Source organism: Dermacentor andersoni, chromosome 2 (genome assembly GCF_023375885.2).
Source record: "Dermacentor andersoni chromosome 2, qqDerAnde1_hic_scaffold, whole genome shotgun sequence".
Classification (NCBI taxonomy): Eukaryota; Metazoa; Arthropoda; class Arachnida; order Ixodida; family Ixodidae; genus Dermacentor; species Dermacentor andersoni.
Window position 1 is genome coordinate 141061634 of NC_092815.1, and position 12219 is coordinate 141073852.

Here is a 12219-nt window from a genome sequence, read left to right on the forward strand (position 1 = left end):
TTGGCCTCGTCAGCTATAGTAACGCCAAGAAGTGCGTGTGCCGATTTTTTTTTTTCTTCCAAGGAAAGTTGATGGTAACGGCTTCGTTTTCCCGGCACTTCTGGGCTAATAGACGCAGCTTGGCCTCGGGTCGTACTGAACACCCACATTTGTCCAAAACAGGGCGGCTGCCCGACAAAATACAACTTTCCGTTCAGTGCACCGGTAACAGGAGGTTTGATTCGATTTTCCCTTACTAATGGCACGCCACTGTGGGGAATCAGCCAAGAGTCGGATGGCATCAGAAGGTATAGCCAAACAATAAGTAGGGGTGTGTAAATAGTCTTTGTTGAGACCCAATCGAATGCGAATCGAACAGTATAAGAGAAGCGAATGGAATCAAATATCGAGCACTTTTCGAATAATAGGCAGCTGTTTTCACCATTACCATAAAACAATTTTCGCATTCTAGTTAGCAAGTTTTCCTCATCACATGGCACGTCGTGAAGGGTTGCTTATTGAAAGCATAAATGGAGAATTAAGATCAAACCTGCCTTGTTCGCACACCCAGGCCTCTTCGGAGATTGCTAGTAATCGCGGTTCATCCGGTACAGTCTGGGTTCACTGAGCGACGTAGCCTGCTGCACTACCTAACTTCTCATGTGTTACGCCCATGCTATGGCTGCGGGTATGAAATTCATCGTACTTCTGCTCCGATTTCACGCTCGATTGAGCACAGTTGACGATTGCGAAATATGCGCTAAATATTCGTATTGGTGAATAGTGACCATTCGATAAGAAGACTGAGTCGCATAGGGTAATACTCTATTCGAAAGTCTCGAAAATTCGTGCACACCTAATTTTAATTCCTAAGTAAACAAGGCTTCATATTTGTCTCTCCTTGTCACCCTTCCTTATTCTGTTTTAAGAAGCAGGTATTTTGCTGGTCGTTACCAAAGACTTCGAAACAGACGTTCGAGAGCTCATTCGGAAAAGAAAAGCGCACGGACGGGACACACGGGGCAAGGCACAACGAAGCACTGCATTTGGTGTGGTGCTATGATCCGTGTGTCCAGTGTTCGCCCCGCTTCTTGCCTAAAATAAGCGCAGGCGGTGTAGGAATAGTAGAGATTTCGAATACGAATCGAACAGCCTCTGTTATTCGATTAAGTTTGAGAATTACCTGCTAGAAATCATCGAATATTTGTTTCTGTTCGAACATGATTAAGATCAGATTAAGATCAGATGATCTTAATCACGATCAGATGATCGCCACCTACGGGAGTCGGTGGCGACTGTTGCGAGTGATTCTGCGGCAGGAAATCCGAGGTTGTTGCGCAGATCTACAGCAGTTCCGGAGAGAACGCATGGAGCAGGTAACCTGCGCTCAATACTTTCCATTCATACAAGGAAGGGTCGTTTGCTTTAAAGCAGCCTACAAATTTGTTTTCTCATCTCAGGCGCGGAAATTTATTTATCTGGCCAATCTCCCCACGCTTCAAAGCAGGCGCCGCGTTGCAGCATTACACTTTGCTCGTTCGACGGAACACAATGGTCCGGTGACGTGCTCTTCCACGTCAAATACAAATACGATCACTTTTCGCCAGTTTCTCATTTACAAACTCCTCAGCTGAGTGGAGTTCCAGCTGCGAACGGCATTACGCTGATCAAATATTACGAGTAATGAAGTTTCTTTATTTAGGCGGACTCCTCGCCAACGTTTTAGTACACTTCGGTAAGAAACGACGGCATTCCACTCCATATTCGAAGGTCGCTCTTTTTTTTTTTAAATCGAACGTTCGTACTCGATTCTATTCGGAAATTTTGCGATATATAGACATACTCAAACGGGACAACTAATAAGCCACGTACCAGCCAAACCACACGAACGCACTCTCGTACGTTTGAGACACTGCACCGTACAAGTGTAAAAGTGATGTCGGGTTTAGTCTTTGGCGTCCCTTCAAAAAAAGACAGGTATGCCGTTGCTACGCGTACATAGGCGAGCACACGCACCCGCGTTGCACGTTCACGAAGCCGCACACGGCCGCGCTATGCTATATCTCTTACGGGCGAGGCGAAGCATGGTATACGGCGGCGCACATGCAATGCCGCGTGCGGTCGCGGCAGCGATTCGGCCATAGATCACCATCGCCGGCGGCGGCGGCGGGCCAATTCCGCGGCCGCGCAGACAGGCGGCCCGCCGGAGAACTGGACACGCCTGGCCGACCAGCGCCACTACCGACCGAGTAATAATTAATGGATCGGCGCTTAATTGCCTCCTCAGGGAGGGGGGGACCGGCTCTCGAAATCAGCGCCCCCACGCTCATGATGGGGCTGTATATACGCGCATGCGCCGTCTCGCAGGAGAGATTCGGGCATGCGGAAACGCTTCGTCGTGTAGGCCGATATATATATATATATATATATATATATATATATATATATATATATATATATATATATATATATATATATATATATATAAGCTGAGCATAGCTCTCCGCTGAAAGCCTCGAACTCGTGGTGTCAACAGAAATTACCGCGCGGAGTTATCAACCGGTTCGACGCATGCGTATAGCTGTTGTCGCGACGGGCGCACCGCCTACCGAGGAGGACAAAGACGCCGTTAATGCGGTTAATAGACCCCGATGCGAGCCTAATACGAAGAGGGACGCCTCCCTTCCTTGGCACAAGGGAAAGCGCCAACAACAGGCGCACCGGAAGGACGGCACGTTTCCGACCTTGGATGCGCCACCTTCTCAAGAGGTCACATAGGCGTGCGGTGGCGTATACAAAAAAAAAAACAAAACAAGAGCAAGAAGACATTTTTTTTTTTTTTTTTTTTTAGAAAGCAATGTCACAGCGATACCACTCAAGCAAGAAACGAAGAGGAAGAATGCCGGTTCCCCGACACCAAAGCACGAAGATTCGTCTGTCTGATTAGCTCACAGTGAATTAAACTGAAGCCGAGTGCGTATACCCGCAGTGTGCAGTTCCGCAATGTACCATCGATTAACACTTAAAGAAACACCAAGTTAAACTGTTTTCCCGCTATATACTTCTGAGACACCCGAAACGTTAGCCTTACCGTGCGCGGAGTCTCGCTTGAGTGAGGAAAGGCGCAAAAGAACGAAGCACTGGTGGCCGATCGCACCTTCAATTTGCCGTACTATGTGTACAATAGCTCCCCGTGACATCAGAGATGTTAGCAACGTCTACTCGGAACTGTAGCTGGCCCTTTACTGATCAACAAAAATGAAAGTGACCGTTCATTTGTCTTTTTTTTTTTCAATAACAAGAGAGAAGGAGGACATTGCATTCTGCTGAGTTTCTGCATCAATAACAGCGCCATCAAGTGTACTCTAATCTTAAAGCCAAAGACCGCTGGTTGACTTCCACTCAAATTTCGCACAGAGGCCGGCTTTCACAGTGGGTTCGTTCCGTTACCGTATTTGCGAGCGTTACGAGCCTGTTCTATCCACAGTAAGGTCTAAATGCGCGTTGTCTGCGGCGTCACCAACCAGCATTCAAGATGTCGAGTTTGGTGCAACGGGACGGTGCTGCCACCTGTCGCCGCGGCGATGGAGCGCCTCGAGTACAGCGAACCGGGCCAACCAGACCGCCTCACAGACTCTGACGAAATTGCGTTTTATATTCTTTCTCTCCTTACCTTCTTTTCTCTCGTCCTTTCAACATCTCCTGTGGTATTGGCAAACGCCTGCCCTGAGTCAAAAGGGACCAGAACCACTTACTTACGTACTTAATAACGGGTCTTTGGCTCAAAACACTTTCCCTTTCAAGAAATCTCCTCCACATTGCGTGTTCCCATATAACTAGGAGTGTGCGAATGTTTTGAAGACTTTGGCCTCCCTTTTCTTATGGATTAAGACTATGTTGGCGTTCTTCCAAGATTCCGGTAAGCTCCAGCCCACTACACGCATATATACTTTTGTCTTCAACAATGGATTCATTTCTTGCTCCTTTTCTTTGCTGCGGACAACAAATTCGAACAGAACAATTAAAGCCGCAACAAAAATTCAATTTAATTCGTCAGAGGCGAGTTCTGCCGCGAAAGTGAAACGTGCTACGGCCCATGATCGCGCCCTCGTTTTGGGGGTACCGTGCGTTCTTAACATGCGCAAAAAAAAAGGTCAATATACGAATTAATTCGACACATAGTTTATAACAAGCATACGCAAAAAAATAGTTCAATATACTAGGCAATTAGGTGTACCCGTTATTGAACTATTTTCTTGCGCACGCTTCCTTTTTATAAACGGGGTCGACTGCACGCCCAGATATATAAGGACTCGACCACGCGCCGTAACGATTCACCTTTCGTGGCGGAAGAGAGCACGAGAAGCGCAAGCGCCACCAGCGAAAATACAGCGCTTGCCTTTCGAGAACGCGCGAGCGCGCGTGTTTCTGCAGACACGGCGCGTACTTCTGCGGCCGAGTCCGGTTCATTTCTCCACGTCGAGATCTCTCTCCCCCCTCCCCCCCTCTCCTTCCGACAGCCGAGCAAGGAGTTCGGCCAAGCAAGGCATGATGGCGCCAGGAATCCGCGGGTCGCAGAGCGCGTGCAACCGCGTTCGCAATTAGCCCTACGCACGCTCGCCCGCGCGCTAACAGGCCTGGCCACCCGCGAGCCGATTGGGAAAGGCGCAGCGGCAGCAACAGCCCGGGCAACTGAACCAAAGTCAACGAAGCATACCTCCCAGTCGAATGCCGTACGGACGAGACTGACTTATACACGCAATGACTCTTAGAGTTCTTTTTTTTTTTTTTTTTTGAACTTTCGCTGCACGGTGGAAACTTCGAACACGCTCGCGATGTCAGGCAGACCGAAACACTTTCGACGCGTAACGAGCCGCTCGGCATTTCGTCGATTAACCGCCACCACCGTGTCAGCGGCGTTATACGCGAGATGCGACCGCCGCGGAAGTTGCAAGCTTCGGCATCGCCGCGTGAGCGTATACGACCACAGATCGAAGACCGAGCACCGCAAAGTCCGCCGAGCTCGTGCTGTGGCTCGGCTCGTGCAACGCGTCCCGTTCACTACATTGCTGGACAAGGTCGTCTGCGCGTATACTTCTTCGTTGAACGGACGCGAAGTCAGAAGGCTGTGAGCGAATATTTCCCCGCACAGCACGCTGGGCGCGATTGTATCGTATACTCTTGATTTGAGAGCGAGTGCAGAGAGCGTTTGGTAGACCAATGCGCGGCATCCAGGGGCTGCCCTCAGATTAGACAACGCAGACGTCAGCGTAGCAACTTCACTAAGAAAACGCGCCAAACGCTAGTTGTGAGGAGAACCTTACTTGATTCGCGCAGTCAAGTCCTTTTCAATTCAAGCTCATTACATACATTATAATGGTACGTACCTGTGCATTTTACCTGTATACCTTTTACATGTACCTGTGCAGCGCAGGTGTCGTGTTCGTCGCGTCACCTACGCTGTTACTTTATTAGTTGTCAACGAGATTATGTTACATGTGCTTTTTTTCACCACATTTATGCACATGTAATTCTTCAAGCATGCTACTCATACTAAAACCTGCAATTCTTCCACGTTAACGATTTGTCGAAACTGCTGTAATTTTTGTTTTATTGCGTTTACTTTGTAAAGGAGGTCCCATTGCAGTCTGTGACTTCGGGTCCTCCTTCTGCATATTAACATCTTGTAATCTTTCTAATCATCTCAATAAAAACCGATTCTCATATACAGGAGGTGGTCCCAAGGTTTAATACCGCGTAACCAAGGTTAACACTGCGTGCCGACTGGCCCTCGCTCTCCGCCCACCGCACCCGTTCCGCGAAACAACCACCACAGCAGCCGCGGCCCCGTCCGGCTCACCTTTCCGCAGATGATGACGGGCAGGCTGAGCAGCTGCGCCGACCAGAGCACGGGCACGGGCACCACCTTCATCATCAGCACGGCCAGCAGGCAGGCGTAGGAGGCCGTGAAGCCCATCACGCGGCTCGTCTGGCCCCGGTAGCGCATCACGAGCGCCGCGATCAGCGCCGTCTCCAGCATCAGGAACAGGCCCTCGCCCCACGAGCTGCAAAGCAGGCAGGCGGGCATCAGCACGCCGGCACGAGAGACTGTATGGTCGCTGTCGCTGTTCCGCACGCCGTTGATCTCTGTATTACGCTTATTGTCGACGGCTCCGCGTATAATCATCCGGGCTTTTTTGTTTTCTTTTCTTTTTGTTTTAGCAGACGACGTCACCTCGCGCTTTGAACTTCACGTTATTACGAGCATAGAGCTTCATTACTGTACTGCCGAAGGCACCACCGGGGGACACTTAAAATGTAAATAAGTGGTCATGCAGAGCAGGAGGATTTAACCACATCTGCGGAAATTCGCGTCGGATGGCGATTCATTACAGATAATTAAATTTGTTACACTCGTACGACCGAAACAGGAGCGAATTGAGCTACTGCGGCAACAAGTTCCATCAGATGTCGTCTGTGCGTGCGTGCGTGTGGCGTCGTGCAGTAGTTGCAGAAAAAAAAAAGAAATAGGCTGCAGCAAGATTACTTCGCCGCATTACAATCTAGCCAGGCGGGTAATACCAACTTCAGAAAAAACAAAAAGAAACAGACGGATTCTTGTAACTGCTTGCTTTCTTAGCTTTTGGACCAAAGCGGCCAGCAGATAACTAAACTATGCTCCATGAAGTAGAAAGTCGGTGCGATGCGAAATCAAAAGAATCCTCAGTTTTTGTTAAAGACGAACATAGAAAATCGCTGCCTCCTAGAGCACTCACAAAGTTATAGAAGAAAGGGAAACGAACAAAAAAAGAAAGAGAAAGAAATGTTTGGCACAGAAGCGAGAAAGCTGCAGTGTTATGCGTATGTTGTGCCCATACCCCGTCTTAGCGTACCCAGTGCTGCACGTTATCCAAGCAACTTGCACACCGTGCATGTTGTTCTCTGTTGTGGTGTGTTTTGCGCATCCCGCGTGCCTGGGCTCCTGCCGTACCGTGCCCTGCGCGTTGCGTTTCATTCACAGTTTTCATCCGCAGTATCGTGCTAGGCGCGCCCACGACAAGCGAATGTCTCCATCAAATGTCTCATCTCTATCCCGTTCCCTAAGAGTTTGGAGCAGGATGGGTTCAGACGTAGAAGTAGGCCGTTCGTGTACACGATCTGCGCCCAAAATTCACGACTGCTCGGCCCGAGTGCCTGACAAGGACGCTACCCTTCTGAGCGCACCGCAGGATATTAGAAATGCACACATTACAGATTCGAGGCGCGCCATTCTACGCTCTTAACTCAGCGCGCACGAACTCTGTCTGCGAACGCTGGCCGTCGTCATGTGCCGTTCTTTTAGCACAGGCCCACCCTACAGACTCCAAAAAATTAGTCAAGAGTACAGCGGCCACGATGACATTAACAGAGGGGGGGGGGCTACAGAAACAGCTCAGCGGGCTCACGTCACTCGACATGCTCCACACTGAGGGTGCAGAAGCGAACACAATCTCTGGTTGCGTTGAACGCTGTAGACAAAAATTGCGGCGGTCTGGATTACGCGTGACACAATACAGACAAGATTAACGTGGGTGAAAGTCGGCTCGCACTGCCACCACGGCTCAAACATCCAGGCTGAGTACTACAAAGCCCGCTACGAGTGCAACATACACTGGCACCCTTGGCTGTCAAGCAGATGGAGATAAATCCTGCTGCAGACACAAGCAGCCGTGAAACAAACAGCGACAGAGTGCGCGGGCCGCCCCGGATGTTCGTACCCGCAGAATTCACTAAAAAAGTTACACAGGATGGCGCTGCGATTGTTCAGCCAAAACGGGAATGATGGTTAGTGCATGGATTTATCTATATTCCTCCTACGTGTAGCTTCGAACGTTGTGGTGATGTTACTCAGCACGTTTAAGCTTTCTAATATTTCCAGTTATTCACAGTTTTCTAAACATAGCCCGGCAACTAGGCTGTACGCGCATGCGCAGTCAATGCGAGTTGTGGCATTTATAGCGCAATACTTCGTTTGAAAGTAATCAATCATCAATTTTCAAAGTCGCAAAGCCGTCCGAAGCCAGAAGGACAAATCTTGGGCATACGGACCACGCGCTGCCCAGTAATTACCACGTTGCCTGAACCACCGCATGCACTTGCAGCTACCGCAGGACGCTAGCGCCAGAGTTCCCTCCAGTATAATCATTTCAAGACTATTGCGTTCGCATCCGCTGCCGGGGATCACGCGCTCCCCAACGACGGCCCACCTCGAGCGTTGCAACGGGGCCGAGCCGCCGTGATTGGAGGAGAGAGCGGGATCGAAGAGGCCCCGGCGCACATCAAAGGGAGACGCGCCGCCGGGGCGGACCCCCGGCTCGGCCGTCTCCGTCACGTGGGTCCTGCCGCCACCACAACGACGCGCGCGCACACAGAGACGGTGGGATCCATCCCCATTACAGGCGACTGCACTTAGCACACCCGCGGCTCTCCCTTCTTCCCGCTATCGGAGCGTAATTAGTACACTCTCGGCGACAGCAAGCGCGCGTGTGTGTGTGTGCCTGGCGGTGCAGAAGGCAGAAAGGGAAGGAAGGTTACCAAAGGGAGAAAGAAAAAAAGCCGTCCCTGCGCGGCGCTCGCAGCAAATGAGCCGTGGCTCTGGAAATGCAATTAGGGATCCGGGGAAAAGCGCTCGCCTTTGCTTTCTCCCGCACATCCCACTCTCCGGCTGTAAGACGCCGAGGGTATACAGAAACGGCCGTCGCCGCAACGCGCTCGCCTGGCTCCACGCGGGAGCGAGCGAGCGAGAAGGCCGGCGACGGGAGGAAAAGAGTGGCGAACCGCTCCCCAAAAGGGTTTCTCTTTACCCTTCCCCCCCCCCCCCCGTTAATGGATTCCCTTACATAACGCGAACACCCAAAAGAAGGAAGGCCTCGCTGCCCTCACCGCGTAATGGGGACCGTGCGGCGCGGCGTTTCGCCTTCGCGTTGCCGCCGGCGGAAACGCCGCACTCACGCTCCGCCGGTTTTCGAAAAAAAAACTGAGTAAAGAAACACCAACAGCGCGAAACCGCAACCCCACCACTCCCGCCGCCCCACATGTACACACACACACACACACCCGCGCTCTCGCGTCGTTGGCCACACGGTCATTGTTCTTGCGGTCTCTCTCCCTTCTTTTAAAAACTCCCGAATCGGGAACGCAGCAATGACCCCTGCATCGCAGTTCAACCCTATATATATATGTATATATCTACGCACACATTACGGTCGTGTGTACTTCACTCTTTGCCCTCCTTCCCCCCTACCTTCCTTCGCGTGAAGATATATGCAGACAGACCCCGTTTGATAGATACTCCGACCACTGGCATCCGCAGAGGCATCACGCACGCCATCTCGTAACCCTGCTGGCAACGGGAGCGCGGGAAGAGCGACAATTTGTTATGGGGGTTAAGGGAACGGGGAGGCGGCGTCCCCACTGTTTGCGTAAGAGCGGCGACGCGTGCCAGCGGTGCCCGAGAACGATGGGGACGAAAGGGCGCCCCGAGCGCGCGATTTGTCGGCGATCGGGAGCCGCGATAGCGAAAGAGGCGAAAGCTTGCCAGTCGCGGAGCTGAGGCGGCGCCCACGCCGCGGCCTGTGCTTTATGTATATATACATAAAGTGCGTACGATTGCCACGTATAACAGCGACGGAGCTGCGGCCGGGGCTCAGTTCGCGAGCAGGTTCGCGTCTAGCGGAACAGACAGGTCAGCGAAAAGAGATTAACGCGCGCCCGCTGTCAGAAGTTTACAAACAAAGCAACGTCTGACTAAAGCTAATAAAACCTCGTTATACACATCCGCTGAGTCTCAAGCGTCCGTGAACCTGTGCCTGCTGGGATGGATCTTTCTAACGACTACAACTGAGCTTCATCATTAAAACACATCCTTACGAGGGCAAGAGTGCAAGACCTTCCATGTTATAGACTGAAGAAAAAAAAAGAGTTACTATACATAGACTTGTCCAATGCTCGCTATGCAGAACTCAGGAAGTACCGCTTACGACAATTTTACCAGGAGACTTTTGGGCCTAGACTATCAAGACACCTCTCCCAACCCGCAGTGTTGGGAAGCACTCGGTTAGTGAAATCGGAAATAAAAACCTTGTATGCACTATTCCATTGTGTGCTCTTCTATGTATCGTAGGTCATTGTAACAGTACTAAAAGCATACCACACGGCACAGTTGTGTTCATATAGGAGGTTAACAAGGAAAACAAGGAAAACAGGGGGAGGGGGGTGAGAAGCGACCAGGATCTCAGAAAACGCACGGTAGGTGTAATAAAAACTTCGGAAACCCAGTGTGCATTGAGTGACTGATTCTCTTCATTAAACGGGATGGCGCTTTGGCCTCACGTACGGCATTGCTCGGGAGTACATTTAAACGCTCCTCCACACACAGAGATAACAAGACGTGTAACATAAAAAGCAAGCAAATTGTCTTCGAACTGAGTGGTTTTGCTAAACATTTGCCCAACGCTTTTTCTATAATCACATGTATACAGTACGGTCCCACATTCTACAGATTGTTTATTTTTGAAAAAGTAGTGCCTTGAAAGAAGTGCCTTGCAGGAAGTGCCAGTAAGAAGACACCGCGGTTAACATTGGTCAGCCATGCTTTCATTACGAGTCTAAAGCGTACCTCACTGCACGCTAAATTTTGTCATCGCACGATTTTTCTGTGCAACATACATACAGGCCAAGTGTCAGAAAAAGTACTGGCGCCTTGGGGGCTAATTGGATATTGCAGGGAGACGCCTTCGTCCGTCTGATGATGATGTCTTGAGAGGCAAGTGGGGGCGGGGCCGTGCCTCGGTGGAACTCCTCTAGATCCGCCATTGACATCAAGAAGCAGTACAAAAAGCAACATCTACGAGCTTATCTAGTCCGACGGGCAATCATCTATGCTGTACAAACCCTTTCATGTGTTGACAATTGGCTACAGCAGCAATGTGTGTACGCATTCCGTAAATGCTTGGTTCCCGACCACTATACATAGCCTTGCCACCCACTGTGCGCTGTGTAGTTCGATAAGGGAACCATACTAAGAAACACGAAGACGCCCGCAAGCGCGATATGAGTCAGGTCCTCGCAATTTTTGAGATAACATCGACGAACTTTGTCAGCATTCCTTGAGCTTCAATGTCAAAATATCATAGTTATGCGTCCGACGCCGTGATATAATACGGTGTGAAATAAGTAAATCGCGACATCTTTCTTTCTTTCTTCTTTTCATTTCTGTGTCTTCCATTCCGTCTCTTCTTACCTTTTTGTTTTTCAATGTGCCACTGCAATAAATTAAGTTACCCGTTTTTTAGTTGCTGCTCTTCGTTCTTCTATGTACTGTGCTGAGCTCATTAGTGAAGCGCATATATCGTAGTGCAACCTTTCGCCGTTGCTACACTGCGTCAACTCGGCGCATGCCAGATTAGAAAAGAACAAGATTCTTCCAATATATGCTCGTCACGTTCAAAATGCCAGCCATCATCGCACCGACTAGAACATTACTATATAGAACGGTTAGATTGAGGACCACGCCGTGATTTCAATCCAAGGCTGCGCTTCGACAAATGTGACGTGAAAGAACCTAGAAAGGCTAACGTTAATCCGAGTTAACATCACTCCGTTGTCTCTCGCATAGCCAAGCAGCCGCAGCTTCGGGACGCAATACAGATATTCTTACAATATTGCCTGGTGCCACCGTCCATGCGAGTTTCGGGAGCTGTGCCGCCATTAGCTGGAAAATAATTTACACCTTTAAAAAAGTGAATAATGGTGTAAACCGGACTATAACTCACACCCTTACACAATGTTTGGGTGTAAGGGTGTGAGTTATAAACAGACTTACACCCTTATTCAGTATGAAGGGCGTAAATTATTTTACAGCGTAGGAATGCCGTGACATTGGTGGTTAGGCTTGATTCAAGCGTGACTCGGCCAAAAACACATGGTCGTGGCTGCATAAATAACGCTTTCTTTGACTGAAACCTTAGATAAATGTATTCGATTCATCCGTAATGCATCATTCGCTTATGCTTACTGAAATATACATCAAATGAGCGAACAAAAACCTGTTAAATGTAATGTGTAGCGAAACCTTAATGTTCCTAGCTTAACCTTAACTAGGAGCTTGCAAATACTTACTGAACCCTTACCTTTTCTCTATTTTCATGCGTTATTGACCCTTTTCACCGAGCAATTGGTTCTAGAGAAACGAGATGGCGC

General features: G+C 49.8%; 1 protein-coding gene across 1 annotated transcript in view; it reads right to left on the reverse strand.

The window, feature by feature from the left end:
- The window catches only part of LOC126540657 (mannose-P-dolichol utilization defect 1 protein-like), a 68015-nt gene that overhangs the window by 16156 nt on the left and 39640 nt on the right, over nucleotides 1-12219 (reverse strand). The window contains exon 4 of the mRNA XM_050187494.3: nucleotides 5840-6044. Coding sequence (XP_050043451.1) covers nucleotides 5840-6044 — 205 coding nt within the window. The remainder of the gene's footprint in view (nucleotides 1-5839; nucleotides 6045-12219) is intronic.